We start from the raw sequence: 17,236 nt of genomic DNA on the forward strand, positions 1-17,236 counted from the left end.
GAAAATAGAGTTCCGATTAATCTGGTCACAATATTAGCTGAAAATTGTTGAGCATTAGACTTTTCGGTTGTTGTAACATCTATTGTCAAGTAGCAGTACTGATAATTCCGCTACTCAATGCTAGATGTCGACTATGAAAATAATAGTCTATTTGGTACAGTCGCCATCATATATATCGGAGCGGCCAAGGTGCTCACAAATATCTGAGCACGCCTCTATTGTCAAGGCGTTAGAGTGCGTGTTCAGATATTGTGAACACCTTGGCCGCTCCGATATATCTGATGGCGACTGTACTAAAACTGAAGTATGGAGTGAGCACTCTATGAATTTTTTTCTCTATGAAAAATAACAACACATCCCAAGTAATCTAGGCAGGAAATTCAATTTGAGCATATGTTGCGCTGCGTTGCATTACGATTCGGTCCAATACAAAACGTGATGAGACCTCACGCGTTTTGTGTACAATTTGGTTCCTTGAGCACTGTGGTCACATTGCGTCATTTTGATGGCATGATGACCGTGGTAATAGATAATTGTGCCGTTGACAGGTGCAGGTATTGTGTAGTGGCCAGTAAAGATGATCATTTGAAGTCATTTTATAAATTGTCGTATATAGTATGATAATATAAGAATATTGTTGTAATTAAATATAGGTATGAAAGTAAGGTCTTCTTCCTGGCGTTCTCCCGGCATTTTGCCACGGCTCATGGGAGACTGGGGTCCGCTTGACAACTAATCCCATGATTTGACGTAGGCACTAGTTTTTACGAAAGCGACTGCCATCTGACCTTCCAACCCAGAGGGGATACTAGGCCTTATTGGGATTAGTCCGGTTTCCTCACGATGTTTTCCTTCACCGAAAAACGACTTGCAAATATCAAAATGATATCTCGTACATAAGTTCCGAAAAACTCATTGGTACGAGCCGGGGTTTGAACCCGCGACCTCCGGATTGAAAGTCGCAACGCTCTTACCGATAGGCCACCAGCAGCGCTTGTTTGATGAAAGTAAGGATAGGTAATCAAATTGGAATGTCAAAAAACAGAACACTATAATTAGAAATTATACAAAAATGTAATGAAACGAAAGAATATTATTCGTGACATTATTTTCGTACTGATAGTGTCCGACCCTGGCATGCAAACGTAGGTATAGGTACGCAGGGTCGGAAATGCCTAGGCTAGTAGGCCATTAAATTTAATGCCTACAACTTGTTTGGCCTAATTTGAATTAAGTTTTAACTCAATTCAAAACAAACTACTATGGTTAGGTGAGGGTTGGTTAGGGTAAAGGTACACATGCGCACCTCTTTATTTGCTTCTCATATCACTTAAACCTCCCCGTTGCAACAAAGCCTACAATGTAAACAAGCCTGCGATTAGCGAACAGCCGTTTACATTTCGTCTCCCACGGCTCTTGCGTGACATGGTGTTAGCGTGTTGTGGACGATCTTTATTCTTTGGTCACTATAGAACATAGGTAATAAGTGGGAGTTTTCTGTAGGAATAAGCGTAAATAGAGCAATAGTTATTTGTTTTACAAGGGGGCAAAATTGTTGTTTAACCGCTCGTGCTAATATTGATACCCGAGCAAGCGAAAGATTCCAAAATTGAACCACGAGCGTAGCGAGTAGTTCGAAAAATGGAACCTTGAGGGTTGCGAGGGTTTCAAAGCACGAGGGTTAAACAAAATTTGCCCCCTAGTGAAACACAAAATTTTTCACCACACCATCTCGAAGCGAATATTAAATGTAAAATATCAAACAAAATGAAACCGAATCAAATCCAAATGTATGTTATTAAATATTTATCATCCAAAATCATCATTTAAAAATCAATTCTACCAGCAAACATAAGAAAACAACTCAAAATTTGCATTTGATTACTTTGCCTCACATGTGAATAAAATACAACTTTGCTATCAGTTTTTGAAGTGCAAAGTAAGCCTTTCCGAGCTGGTGTGGTGAAAAATACTTGGCGTGGTTAATCAAATACGAGTAAATGGCTTGGAAAAGAATCATGTGACTACATTTATTTTATGTCATATATATAAATAACGATGAACACGTGACAATCGCCAAAATCGGCTCAGTAGTTTTGACGTTATTTGTTTCAATATCGAATACATGACTAATATAGACTGTTTAATTAGTAGGTAGTTCAATAAAACGTTTTATATTCTGAGTTCAGATACATTAGGCCTTAATTGGCAACGGGACACCTACATTTTGACCGTCTTTTTCCATTTTTTTTTCTAAAACAGAATCATTAGCACTTTTTTGCCAATTTTAGGGTTACGTTGATCATAATCTATTGTACCTCATTTAAATTGTACCCAGTGGCGGATTTGCCCTAAGGCACAGTAGGCCTGGGGCCTAGGGCGGCAAGATACTTAGGGGCGGCAAATTGTGACAAAAAATTCGCTGATGGTAATAAGAAATAACTCAAAATGTAGTCAATATTATGGGTGCCTTGAAAGGGGCGGCTACAGGGCCTGGGGCCTAGGGCGGCAAAGACTGCAAATCCGCCACTGATTGTACCTACGAAACAAAAACACCAATACACACATCAACACAACCAACAACAAGCAAACATCAACAATGGACTCCCGCCCACTTTTACCGTGACGATTAGTATTGTTCGTACTGCGAGTGCAAGCAACCTGTCAACCACTTTGTAAAACAAACACACGTATCGCTGAGGATGTTTTTATTATTCTTTTTCTTAGGCTGTGTAAATTTATTGTTTAACCTAACACAAATTTATCGATTAAATTAATGGAGAGAATGTCTACAAAAATATTATATATAGTTATTACAATAGGATAAAATTTAAGTTTTTCATACAAAACTTGTTTTTGCTCTATTTCGTTTGTTAAACGAGACCCTATTACTAAGACTTCGCTGTCCGTCCGTCCGTCCGTCCGTCCGTCCGTCTGTCACCAGGCTGTATCTCACGAACCGTGATAGCTAGACAGTTGAAATTTTCACAGATGATGTATTTCTGTTGCCGCTATAACAACAAATACTAAAAACAGAATAAAATAAAGATTTAAATGGGGCTCTCATACAACAAACGTGATTTTTGACCAAAGTTAAGCAACGTCGGGAGTGGTCAGTACTTGGATGGGTGACCGTTTTTTTTTTGCTTTTTTTTTGTTTTTTTGTTTGCATTATGGTACGGAACCCTTCGTGCGCGAGTCCAACTCGCACTTGCCCGGTTTTTAAAAAACTAATTACAGGCGTAGATATACCTCATATCATTGTATGTGCAAAGTTTCAATACAATCCAACACGTAGTTTTAAAATGAGAATGAAACTCCGTTTGTATGGGAAGGTGGATACGGCCGGGCTTGTTGCGGACTCTTTAAATGTCCCATAAATCGAGGTTTTTAGGGTTCAGTACCCAAAGGGTAAAACGGGACCTTATTACTAAGACTCCGCTGTCCGTCCGTCCGTCCGTACGTCCGTCCGGCTGTCACCAGGCTTTATCTCACGAACCGTGATAGCTAGATAGTTGAAATTTTCACAGATGATGTATTTCTGTAGCCGCTATAACAACAAATACTAAAAAGTACGGAACCCTCGGTGGGCGAGTCCGAATGGCACTTGTTCGGGTTTTGAAATATAACTCTACAGAGGGCTGAAGCTTATTGCACTTCTTTCCGAATCATAAATTAAGTATAAATAGTATTGCGTACGTACGTATTCCACCACCAATTTCCTAATTGGTGTTTAAGCAACCATTATGAAATTAACGGCTCCTTGAGCTTAAAACAAGCATATAACCATCGTATATCTTAACTTTTAAAGCGACCGATGGCAATAAGTTTTGCACCTTTAACGTGGGCATTGAAATCACTGTTTTATCAATATTCGTCGTTAATTTAAGAGTTAGACTCTTGTCGGTGTAGCTCTCTCCATTTGACTCTGTCCAGGGCCGCCTTCTTGATTTCCTTATACGACATTACAGCTACCTTTTCTTATTTGTGTTATGTAGCTTATCCTCGGTCTTCCCCTTCCTCTCTTGCCTGCAATCTTTCCTTCTATTATGTTATTTATAAAAGCGTCATGTCGTATAAGGTGACCAATCATTTTCCCTCTCCTACTCTCTATTGTCCTCGACAGTTGCCTTTTCTCTCCTACTGTTTTTAACACTTCTTCATTTGTGGTTCTTCTATCGGTTATCGATGTTACATCAGTCATTTTCATTGACAGCCGATGACAGATGTAATAAAGCAGTTCTATGAACCATGTAATAATTATGTGGATTGTGGAGTCACTTGATTTAATGGGGTTATGACATGTTGGGTGATGATAGTAATTGTCATGTGCTCATCGCTGTTAGGCTCTCATTGATTGATGGATTAGCGGAAAATTTAAATTCTTTAGATACAGTAGGTATGCGTTTCGATAGGTGTATCGACGTCAGATATATGTTTACACTTTTCGCCTTATTACAAAGGAGTAAAGTGTAAACATATCTTAAACCGTTAACCCAGTGTCAAATTCTACTGGTAACTCCAGTTTTAACCCATTAACCGCGGGTTAGTGAATTAGTGCAAGTGGCCTTTAGAGATTTTGCAATAGGTAAAAGTAAACATACTTAATAGTTTTTGGAAATATAAACAATAAAAGTTATCCTCGTATTTATAAAATCTAATCGTTTACAAGCGTTACAAACCAAAACGCACTATAAATTTGCCTAAAATTAGTATGAACACTTTGAACGATGAGTACCTATATACACTCTACGTAAGTCCCTAACAGTTACAGTAGGTAATCTCAAAAATACAAAAGGCCTAAATCAATGCACAATTTCACAAACCAATTACTCTTTGATAACACTGTTTAAAAACAATTATAAAGAACATAAATCAAATACATTACAACCCGCTAACATCTCATCTATCATCCAAAATTAGTCGCATCTTATCCGCTTTGCATAACATCCGCTAGTTTGGAGAAATTATCGCGTATCATCTCCAATTTAAGCCAATTTAAACTTTAGCTACAAATAAATAAAGGCGAAGACGTGAAAAGAAAATAGCCAAACGAATGTGAGGTAACAGAACAGACGCTATTGTGGTTTTTTTCTTCTCACGATGAGGCAGATAAAATGTTTATTGTTACGGTTCGCTGTTTTTGTCACAATCTGGGAGGAAGACGGGTCAATAAAAGGCTGAATGTGGATAAGAACTTGATAATAAAAAAAATGGCTGACAGTGGAAAGTTTCCGTTGGGCTTTTAATGAAATTTGACAGGTAAGGTATGTTACTGTACCGACACCGACAGGCACCGACTATCATTTTTTGACAGAAATGACGTTTGGCAATTACCCAAATAGTTATACAAAGGTTAAATTCAGACGAAAGGGTTCAAAAAGTTAACTTACTAGTTATTCGAATCTTGACACATAGTTATAACTCAAAAGGCATATCTAAAGGTTAAGGTAGAGATCAGAATCTAACTGTACTATAGTCAGACCTTAAAAAGTTTGCAGCGATTTTGATAGCCCACGCAGTGTCATTTTAAACGTCAAACTTCTATGAAATTATGACGTATACATAACACTTACACTGCGTGGGCTATCAAATCCGCTGCAGACTTTGTTTGGTGCGGCTATAGAAACTGTTTTATATAGGTACCTACTTAAATTGAGGTTCCATTCTTATATTTTTTTAAATTTTAACGTGAACTCCAGCCCATATATCTAACTAATTAACTACGAGTAAGCACTTAACTAGATATTTTACAATTAAATTGTCAGTCTACTTACGTAAGTATTTGTTACTACTGTCACCTTTGTATACCTAGCTTTTACTAAAATATTCTATCTCTTTGACCTAACGTCCAAGGTCACTGTTTCCGAGTCTAAAATTATAAATGCTCAATACTCATTTTGGTAGAAATCGTAAGTGCGAATAGGCCGTTCGTTTTCATTTCTATTTGTCATTGTAAGCTATTGTATGCAAAGTGTAATAAGAGTGAAATGCTGCTTTTTGCTCACTCATGCCAGGGAACTTGAAGTTTATTGTATAGCATACTTACATGCTATTACAGTTTTTAGAATCATTAGTTTGGCCACCATGGCCTCTCATGTGTTCGAAGCGCTGGCAGGATCCCCCGCCATGCCAGCATAAATGATGTCCTCCGTCGGGCTCTTGTTAGTGCCAAAGTACCTGCAGTCCTCGAGCCCAGCGGTCTGGCCAGGGATGACGGCAAGAGGCCCGACGGAATGACACTGGTGCCTTGGAGCATGGGTCGGCCGCTAGTTTGGGACGCTACCTGCGTTGATACCCTGGCACCGTCCCATGTTCCAAGCACCAAGGATTCTGCTGGCGCTGCGGCTTCCTCAGCCGAAAGCCTCAAGCGCCGCAAATATGCCGCTCTGGGAAGCAGCTACATATTTGCGGCGTTTGGTGTCGAAACTTTGGGGCCGTGGGGGCCAAGTGCGCGTCGACTGTACAAAGACTTGTCGGTGCGCTTAATAGAGGCTTCTGGTGACCAGAGGGCTGGCCACTATTTCGCCCAGCGTATTAGCATCGCTATACAGCGGGGAAATACGGCCAGCCTTCTGGGCACCTTGCCCGTTGACGGCGATCTGGGGCAAATTTTTTACCTATAATTTTTGTAAGTTTTATTATGTTTGTTAATTTATTTCTTTGTTTCTATCAATAAATTAAATTAGTTTTGTATATGCCGATAAATCGTACGAGCTATGAAGTTCATGGTGGAGGAACTAAACGTGACAATCGGGTTCCTTGTTTATATTAAAAATGTACATTTACGAGTATGTATAATGATGTTTTGTACGGGACACAAAAAATTGAGAATTGAAATTAGAATGAGACAATCTGAATACAGGCCCACTAGGCCCAGTAACATTGTACTACCTTTTATCAGAATGATATGTTACTAAATAGCTTCAAACCTCAGCAGCCTCAGTGGCTACTTTTACTTCTCAATTCGGTAAGAGGTTTAAGGTTACTATTGCGAAAACAAGTTGAAATTCATCTGATGCATCGATCAAATTTCATTCGTCTTTTTCACATGGTGTCAAAAAGATTAGGGTAACCACTGTAACCAGATACTGCAGTCTCTGAACGACGACACGAAATTCGCTATGATTATCGGTCGTAGGAAATAATGATGATAATCTTTCGTTCACATTTAGTGCATCCTTATTTTTTACCACCAAATCGGCTCCGATGGTACCTACCTAGGTAATTTTCATTACAGAATCTTATGCATAGACAACTTATAATTCAAGTAGGATTTTGTTTAGAAGTATTTGAACAAATTAAATCATTTTTCAGAAAATATTTTATGGCCAGGCGGCGCCATACGCCTTCAGTAAGAAGTGCATATACTTGGAAAAATTCGACTTAGGCCGCCGCTGTGGCCCGGTGGTCGAGTGGCTTAGGCATCTGCCGCGATAGCAGAGGACGCTGGTTCGATTCCAGCCTGGAGCACTGGAGGCCTTGGTCACTTTTTCTTAGTATATGACATTTATTTCAGTTTAGGATTTTGTTTGTTTTCTAATTAAATATTCGGTTTCAAATAGAGGACTCGCTTGTAATTTGTTATAAGTTTTCATGAAAGGTGTTTCTACCTTCTGTGTACCTAAATAGTTTTATTTGACTGGGGTCTATTATCTTCCCCAAATACAGGGTGTTTTTCAATCGAGAAAAAAATTGGCTTACCCATACATAATAATATGTTGGCTGGTTAATGTTGATATTTTGTATGGGAGAGTCTTTTTTTGCGATTTCGAGGTTTGACCAACAGTAAAAGTTGCTCCGTATGACCTAATACGTTCACCCCGTAAATTATTGCATGTGACTAAATTTACAGCCTGTATATCTGTTTCCCAAATATGATCTAGATGACATTCCACAGCCTCAGGCCTTTAAATCATTTTATGATCGATGATCGTTGCAATACTTTCAAGACACTGCCACATTTAATCTATAACATCGATCTATTGGCCCACGTTAGTTCCGGTTGGATCAATACACCTACTGTTTGATTTGGACAATGGAGAAGACTTTAGTGTGGGCTTATTGTTTCGATACAAATTTCTTTTTTTGTTTATTTATCTAGCTCAAATTATTGTAACATGCGGTTTTTCTAAACCACTGCTTTTTTAATTCTACAAAAAATAATATTTTGAGAAACTTATGCTACTCAAGTTAGAGGTGGTAAATAGTTATTTTTAAATTCTACTTAATCATTATAAGCCCACTTGCACCATCCCAGTAACCCGGGGTTAACCGGTTAAACCTGGCATTACCATGTCTACCAGTAAAATTTGACACTAGGTTAATGGTTTAACCGCTTAATCCCGGGTTATTGAAATGGTGCAAGTGGGCCTTAATCGTAAAACTTTTCGATCTTCAATTAGTTAATTTATATTTTACTATCCCTTTCTATCAAGTGCATGTGTCATCTCATAATTACAGATAAAAACAAAAAAGCTAATTAAGGTTTGTAGCGCGTTTATGAATAAAGTTAGCTTAGACTGACTTTACCCACATAACGCCTTAAAACAGTAGGCAAGTAACCTCCATTAGGTACCAGGATGAATAGTCAATGATTTCTATAGCGTCGCCACCGTTGCTATTGTATGGTGCCCGTTAAAGAGGGGGAGGGGGGGCTACCGGCGCGCGCGCCGAATTCGGTCTACTTTTATTCTTATTGGAATGCCGGCCGACAGGTTCCACGAAATTTCCTTGAGAGGCGGTCTAAGATGACGGCGGTAGCGGTTTTGATTAAATCAGGATACGAGCATATGACTACTATAAAATACGTAGGCAAAAAAATTGCGGCATATTGTTGATAATTTTAACAAACGTTTTATGTTTATGTACCTACCTATGAACATATCAAAGCTAAAGGAGCATATTTTGAAGATACTACTTTTTGTTTTAAATACTTAACTGACTGTACTTCCTTTTAATTATTATGACTTATAAAAGTATGAGTACCTACCTTACGCTACGTCTTACGTAGGCGAACAACGCGCGAACGCGGCGCGGCGCGGCGCGGCGAAAGCGGCCGCCGCCGCGCCGCGCCGCGCCGCGCCGCCTGACATTCGCGTGCAAATCGCGCCGCACCGCGTTCGCAACGAGATCGCTTACGTAGGACACTTCTATGGGCATCAAAGGATTGATTTCGCCGCGCCGCGCCGCGCCGCGTTCGCGCGTTGTTCGCCTACGTAAGACGTAGCGTTAGAAAATATCTCTAAAAAAATTTGACAACTTTTGTTGGGCCATCCTGTATCTACATAATTGTGTTTGGGGTTTTTAGGATTGGCTGACTGTGGCAACAAAAGTATAGTCAGCGATAAAAGCTTGCACAAGAATTAATTTTTTGCCAAATCTTAATGCTCAGCAATCCACATGCTCTATTAACGATTCGTTAACTATGGGACGTTATTTGCCATGCCACCACCAAATAAAATATATAAAAAAATACTAATTCTGCTACTCTCTCGTACCCTGGGCCAGCCCCTTTTCAACGTAAACATTATCTCATACTTAGTGCTTTTACACTTTCTCCCCAAACACCTCTGGTGGCCGTTTAGTATTACGTTCGGTTGTCATCCGATCCGGGTCGATTGTCAATATGAAATGTTGTTTATTTTCTGTTGTTTATATTTATTATGAGCCCATATTGTCCCACTGCTGGGCGAAGGCCTCCCTCTTATTTCTCCACGTATCCCTATCCCCTGAAGTCTCCCACCAGTCTCTGTCAAAGGCGTCAAGCTCGTCCGGCCATCTCCGACGAGGTCTGCCGTGAAATCGACCCATAGCTTTGAATGAGAGGTAGGCTGCCTCTTCTACCCCCACCGATGAACAGCTGCCAGGCACCCGGGTCTAGTATTAAGAATAGTATAGTGAACTATAACTAGACAGCTTCAGCTTCGTTGCAGACGTAACCTGATTAAATCCAAAATATCTAGAGTCAGACCAAGCTAAGTAAGCAACTATTTTGATAGCACAGGCTGTGCAAGTGTTATTTAAACGTCATAATTTCATAGAAGTTTGACGTTTAAAATAACAGTTGCACCGTCTCGGCTGTCAAAATCGCTGCCAACTTAACTTGGTCCAACAAACAGAAAAAAAAACATTACAGTAACTACCTAATACTCAAAAAAAAGTAAAAAGCCGACCTACAATAATTTAGGAATCGTGAGTCGACGGCGTGAAATCGATTCCGTCTCAATGTCAAGGCGACGGCCATTTACTTTACTATCTGTTTCTTTCGTCTGCCGAATGTTAAAAAGAGAAAATAACATCGTGATGAGACTGATAAAGATGATAGCGATAATAGTGATGATACTACTTGCACTACTTTTGTTTTATGCACGTATTTTCAAAGTCCATAAATAGGAAACTAAACTTGGTCAAGCAGATCTTGTCAGTAGAAAAAGGCGGCAAATTTGAAAAATGTAGGCGCGCAGGGATAACGTCTCATAGAAAATTTGAATTTCGTGCCTTTTTCTACTGACAAGATTTGCTTGACCATCTATACCAATTGTTTTTAACCTTATAACAAATGAGGATCTAAATAATCTTCTAAGTGTAGATACATTAAAAAAAATTCAAATTGCATTGCACCGAGCCAAAGTTAATTCCTAGCAGATTCCGGTAATCTGTTTCTGTTTGGTCTATTTTTCCCGCCTACAACTTTTTTTTTTCAATCCCATTACTGTTGCAACACTCAGGACTTCGGATTCTTGGGAAAAGCAAAAGTAATCGATAGTCGATACTACGTTGGTGTCAGACCGAAATCGATATGAACAACTTTTTATCGATACCTTGTCCCAATTAAAAAAGTTAATCTGTTGTTGTTTTAATTTTATTTATATTTTGTTTTTATTTGTTTCAGGTTACAGCCCTGGCTGTGCTCAGCATAACAAGCGCAAAAAACTCAACTACGAAAGCGAAACCGAAACGACAACTTGATAACATCCGAACACCGCAAAATCTACAATACTCTCTGGTACTTCCTCACTCGAGAGTGGCTTCCTTCCGGTCATTGACAAGCAGCCGAAGAATTTCTCATGGCGTACCACGCGCTGGGAAACTTCCACCTTATGCCGTTCAGATGGAGCCTGTTGTCCAATATTCGCAAAAGGACCCTCTTTATGATCCCACTCTTGATAACTTTGATGATACCGTAGTGGACAAGAATGAAATCTACGCTCAGCCTAAGATCTTGAATATTCACGATCAATCAGCTGAAAGTTATGGCCCTCCGTTTGGATCGCTCCCGACAGCGCCGTTATATAGCCAAGGAGGTCACCCTCACTATTATGAAGCCCCAGAGCCTATTATTGAAATTATAATTAAAGAATCTAATGAATCTTTGCCAGCTCCACCACCTCAGCCGATTCCGAAAAAGAAGAAGGAACCAGTTCAAGTATTCTATGTAAAATACAGCAAAGATCCGCATTCTAAGGACAAGGTTGTGTATGAAAAGCCGGTCCCCGCGATCACTCCCCCTACCAACCACCAAGATGAAAATGAACACCATGAAGACTATGTCACAGTGACTCCTGAACCATATTACGGTCCTCGTGAAACAACAACACTAAGAGCTATTATCAAACCCGAGTCTGAACAATATCACAGTGACAGCAGCGTAAAAGTGACTTTTGGAAATGAAGGTCAAGGCCGCCATTACAGTGACAGACGTGAAAGTAGTTCTCAAACTGAGGATCACGAAGAGACTGCCCCAAGACCGGCTATAGCGTACCCCCAACAACAGCCCATCCACCCACCATTAGAGCGCTCAGCTACACCAAAACCTCAATTCCATGAATCTGCTTTAAGACCGCAGAGTCATTCAGGCCCTACTCCGCAGACATACCGTCCTACGCAACATGCACAAAGCCGTATTCAATTCCAACAACCTAATATTCCCAACGAGCAGCAACTTCCACGACAAGGTCCTTCTGTATCTCCATTCCGAACACAAACCCTCGTGCCTCGCCCAAATCCATTGGGTCCTTCTCCATCAGCTAGTCCCATTGGTTCTTTTTCAAACAGCGGCCCGGGACCCTTCTTTGCTAATAACGGCCCTGGACCTATTACTCACTTTGGTAATGGCCCTAGTGTTCCAGGACCTGTTGGCCCTACCTTCTCTTCCACGTTCCCTCGGCCTTCCAACAATCCACCATCATTCCACTCCCGTCAGAATCCACCATTTGCATCTAGGCCACATTTCAATGGACCTCCAAGAGGTCCCCCTGCCTTCCATTCTGGTCCACAGAGACCATTCCATCAAGGTCCAGCTCAGGCATTCTTTGATGAACCCAAATACTTGCAAGAAAATTATCACACTATAACAACTGAGCAGATCGACCAGTCGAAAGATCAGTTGGCGCCAAATAGGCAACCTAACTTTAACTTCATTCCCAAACCCAGCCCAAGCCCTACGCCTTCCCATTTCCAAGAACATCTGTCGCGTCCTCAGCATATCCCAACGAGCCAACAAATACCCCAGCAGAGACCACCTCAACAGTTCTTAGACTCTCACAGTAAACCTTCCTTTGCGGCATCTCCCAGCAGATCTCCATTCTTCAACCTTAAGCCATCGCCTCCACAGATTGAAGATAATCGTCCTCCTTTCCATCAGTTCTCATCAGTACAAAATCAACCACAGCAGCCTCCTTTCAGTTTCCATCAAGGACCTCAATCTCAGCCTAGACCTACTCCTATATCACCAACTCAGCAAAGCATTCGCAACCAGCACTCCTTCCCTGGACCTTCTCCCATCCCTCATACACAGTTCCTTCCTCAACCTTCATCCCCTCCGCTATTCAACTTCCACGCGCAACCATCTGCGGCACCTGAGCTACAAAACCAATTCCATCAGATATCACCTTCCGAGAGACCACATTTCGCTCAACCGCAAGGTCCAAGTGAAAGACCATTCTTAGGTAGCCAGTCTAGTTTCCATGACCAGGCCAATCTTCAACATCAACAGAATGTTGGTCAATTTGTACCCAACGGTGGAGAATTAGTTGCCGCTATACCCAAATATGAACAACATATCACAGTAACAGGACCGACAACTGACTACAGTAGTCTAAGCGGATCTAATCAACCTACACCTGCAGCCAGTCATAACGCCGAGCAACAAAATCAAGAACAACAACAAAGACAACAGCAACTGGAACGTCATCAGCAGCAACAAATTAGACAGCAACAACAACAGTACCAGCAGCAACAAGAAGATCAACAGCGTCTCCAACACCAACACCAACAATATCAGCAACAGCAACAACAGCACCAACGTCAGCAGCAACAACAGCAAGAGCAGGAACAGCAACAGCAGCAACAATATGACGCTGAGCAAGAACAAGTCAGGTTGCAATTAGCTCAAAACGTCAAAAAACAACAAGAGGAAATTCAACGACTTCAATCTCAATTATTGCAAGCTCAACAACAACAGCCACAGCAACAGTATCAACTAACTCAGTCTCGTAACAACTACAATCAACAACAATTTGAAAGCTCATCACCCAAGTACCAGTTCTCGAATGACAGGCAACAGCAACCTACGTTCTCCTCTAGCACCCCATCTCCGGCCTATTACCAATCAACCTCCCGAACTGTCGAAATTAAACCAACCACTCAAAAGTACGTCTCATCTACATTGAACTCGATAAGCACTACTCCAGAGGCGAAGAAGGAAGAGAAGAAAAACAAAAAGCCTGCCGTAGAACTTCCCGACGAAGTTCCGGATGACCTTCGCCAACAACTGCTATCATCGGGTATCCTAGACAACGCTGACATTAGCATATTAGATTATGACAAGGTTGGAGAGACTCCATTGGAATCTTTGCCTCCAGATCAGCTAGCCAACTTTTTCAGCGCTGGTGGTGGACAACAAATTGCCGCTAGTGAAAATAGACCGATAGTAGTAAAACCTAACGGAGGTTTCATTCAATCAAGAATTGATGATGAAGAAGAGGATGACCAGGAAATTGCTGCATCTGAAAACGTGCCAAGCTATGTAGCACCACCACCGTCACAAAAACAAGCCGTGGAAATGAAAGTCGTCCACTTCGATCCTAAAAGCGACAAGGGCCAAAATATTGCGAAAGAGTATGTCCAAGAAGATGCTACCCAATTAGAGCCTGTGGCCCTGAACGATAAGAAGTATAACAGGTACTTGCCACTGAAAGTGAGTGGTAACCAATTTCCTCTACCTGATATCTTGAAGGGTAGGAAAGTAACTTCAGTTGTCGTGTTAGCCCCTGTTGAAACTGAGGCTTTGAATGGTGATCATTCCAGGGCCGAACGCGCAACTAGCACTAGCTTAAAAGGCATTAAGTTCGTCGCTGGTGACAGCCTGTATGACTTGCTGAAACGGCCATCGAAGGAGAATTTCGAGAAATGGCTTGAAACAGAAAAGAAGACAGAGTCAGATCTCCAGTCTGTTATTCTACTTGTGCTCGGGTAAGATATTATATTTTTAAAATATTATTTTCGGAACAAAATATAAAAGAAAACTTTTCTGTATAAAATCTAAATAATAAAACATGATTTTCAATGGAAGCGAGTTTATCTTCTGCAAGAGCACTCGAGAATACTTGAGTCATAGGTAGATTTACAAGCATGTTTTCATGTAATTTATATAATCTAAATAAAAAATTTCTAATCTTTATTCTTTATGAATTATAGTCATTCTGATATGTACGTGAAAGAGATATACATAGACAGTTTCTTTTTTTTTAATAAATTAAAAGTGCCAAATTACCAATAATGCTGAAGTCCCCCCTTTATAATTATTTTTCGAAAAGCTTTTTATTAACGTTCTTCATATACACTTTTTTATTTCCAGGAATGACACGGCTCCAGAAGAAAAGGAAATCTTCATGTACGACGTATCGTCAGGGAATGTTAACAAGCTCAGCGGTGAACTCTCAAATGCCTTTGTCGAAGCAGCTGAAAACAACTCACTCAGCAAAGATATTGAAAAACTCGCTATCGAAGGAGAGGGGACTCCTGAAAACTTCGACAAGGAAACAGACGACAAGATCGCTGAAGGATCAGAAAATGTGCCATTATTAGTAGACTTGTCTGGGCTCAGCCTAGACCAAGAAAACAGCAATCAAGTGTCAATATCATCGGGATATAGTAAAACAAAACTCGGGCGATCATTAAGAAGGCATTCATAATAAACGCGCCGCAAGGCGTGCGACCTTGTAAATAGTGTAGAATAGTATTACTAAATTAAAATACGTGATTTCACGTACTTAGTCCATATTTTTTTTATGAAAGTGATAATCGGGTTGTACAATATAAAGTACTTGAAAATAATGGATTTTATTTTCTCGATTTTCCCTAGTGATCCCAATATATGATGTTATTGTGGTAACAATGAAATAAAATTGTATTTTGTTACTTTGCTGTTTTATTTATTTTACTTTTAAGGTAAGCGCGCGGACTATTTTTGAAAGAAACGTAGGTATTTGTTCAAATGATAATTGTTATTTACAGAAAATATAATTTTGTGACAATCTTACACAAATCGGTGTCTTCACTGTAAGCTAAGCTGAATAAGACTAAACTTGTGCTGTGGGTTTTGGGAATTTGGGCACTAGACGATGACGATAATATGATATTATGATACGTAAATACCTACATATAAAACATCCATTACCCAGGGCCGAATGTTCGTTTATAACGCAGATACGCTATACACAGATAGGCCATTTTATTTAAATACTCACCAAATCTTTATTTAGTGAAAAATATCAAAATCTCGTTTTATTAAAGCCTGTAATCAAGGCCTATTGACTTCCTTGGAATGACGTGATCCTTCATAATTGGGTAGGTAAAGTTTTTTGAAGATAGGCAAATTATATTTTTTCCCGATAGTATTCATTATAGCGATCACGGAAATGCAGCTCTTTTATTTTTATATCATTTTATTGATTAAATATAATTTTTTAAATGATCGATATGACGTTTGTGAGGTGAAATGGCAGACTCGAGTAATTAATTCCTTGGCGCGTAGTAAATGGGACGAGATAGAAAAAAAATCGATGTCAACTGTCAGTGTCATTCTTGGAAAATAACTTGCAAATAATTGGAAAATAATGGTCGGACGAAACATTTGTGTTTTCTTGTAATTGGATGTCGGTGTGATTTCTAGAATAAGTATTTTTAACGTCCCTAGCACGATCAACACGGATATTTTGATAATGATAACGATTGCTTTCGACTACTTGGCACTGCTTCTTGGAGAACATTTTCATTAACACCTCCACCACGACTCTTGGACTGCTACACGAGTCATTTTGGATCTCAGTATCAACACAATAGATGGAGACGATCCCGGAAACGTTCGAATGGAAATAGAATATTACAGAGATGAACTCAAAGTGCGTCGTACCGTCTTGTAGGAAGTACAGACGTTACTTTCCAAATTCAGCGTATTTGAGCACACCAAAGTCTTTAACAGCGATTCGGTGCCAAGCTTTGAAGATATATTGGCCAAAATGGTAACTTATACGTTTGTGAGGACTATATAAACGTGATTGTTGTATTATACATACATAATGATTAAGATTGTAATAGTGTTAATAACTAGGTCGTTATTGGCTATTATATATGGGCTCGGCAAGGTGTTCACAATATCTGAACACGCACGCCCTGATAATAGAGGCGTGTTCAGATATTTATGAGCACCCTAGCTGCACCAATATATCTGATGGCGACTGTACTTTAGAAAACTTATAATATAAATCCAAAATAATATAATATAAATCCAGTAAATTTCGTTTCGTTTTATTTTAAAATCCACAAATTATTATCCTTAAGCATTAACATTACAACAGTATCTAGACACGCGGCAGCGTGTCAAGCCAAGTTCAAGCAAAGGAACTGGCTAGCCAGCGCCGAGTGTAATATTACACGAACCACTTGGTGCCACTTTTGACCCTTCTATAACTCAAAACATCTTTGACGTAAACACATAAAACTACGTGTGTTTAATTATATCCATAAGGATATCTAGAAGCCCAAATTTCATGAAGCTAGCTCAAACGGTTATAAAGGTATGAAGGTCAAAAAGTCGTAAATTTTAAGACTGACTTATGACTTATAGTACCTAAACCTAACCTACTTCCAGATGACCTAGAAGGATGAAATTTGGAATCCAGCTTGGTTATTGTGTGTAACCGTAGGAAAAAATCTAAAAATAAAATAAAGT

At 39.8% G+C, this 17,236-nt stretch overlaps 1 protein-coding gene across 1 annotated transcript in view; it reads left to right on the forward strand.

Annotated features, from left to right (window-relative positions):
• The window catches only part of LOC134672061 (alpha-protein kinase 1), a 55,301-nt gene extending 39,878 nt beyond the window's left edge, over window positions 1-15,423 (forward strand). The window contains exons 2-3 of the mRNA XM_063529961.1: window positions 10,895-14,475; window positions 14,861-15,423. Of these exons, the coding sequence (XP_063386031.1) occupies window positions 10,895-14,475; window positions 14,861-15,197 (3,918 nt within the window). The 3' untranslated portion in view covers window positions 15,198-15,423. The remainder of the gene's footprint in view (window positions 1-10,894; window positions 14,476-14,860) is intronic.
• Window positions 15,424-17,236: the final 1,813 nt, after the last annotated feature.

Source organism: Cydia fagiglandana, chromosome 16 (assembly GCF_963556715.1).
Source record: "Cydia fagiglandana chromosome 16, ilCydFagi1.1, whole genome shotgun sequence".
NCBI classification, from domain to species: domain Eukaryota; kingdom Metazoa; phylum Arthropoda; class Insecta; order Lepidoptera; family Tortricidae; genus Cydia; species Cydia fagiglandana.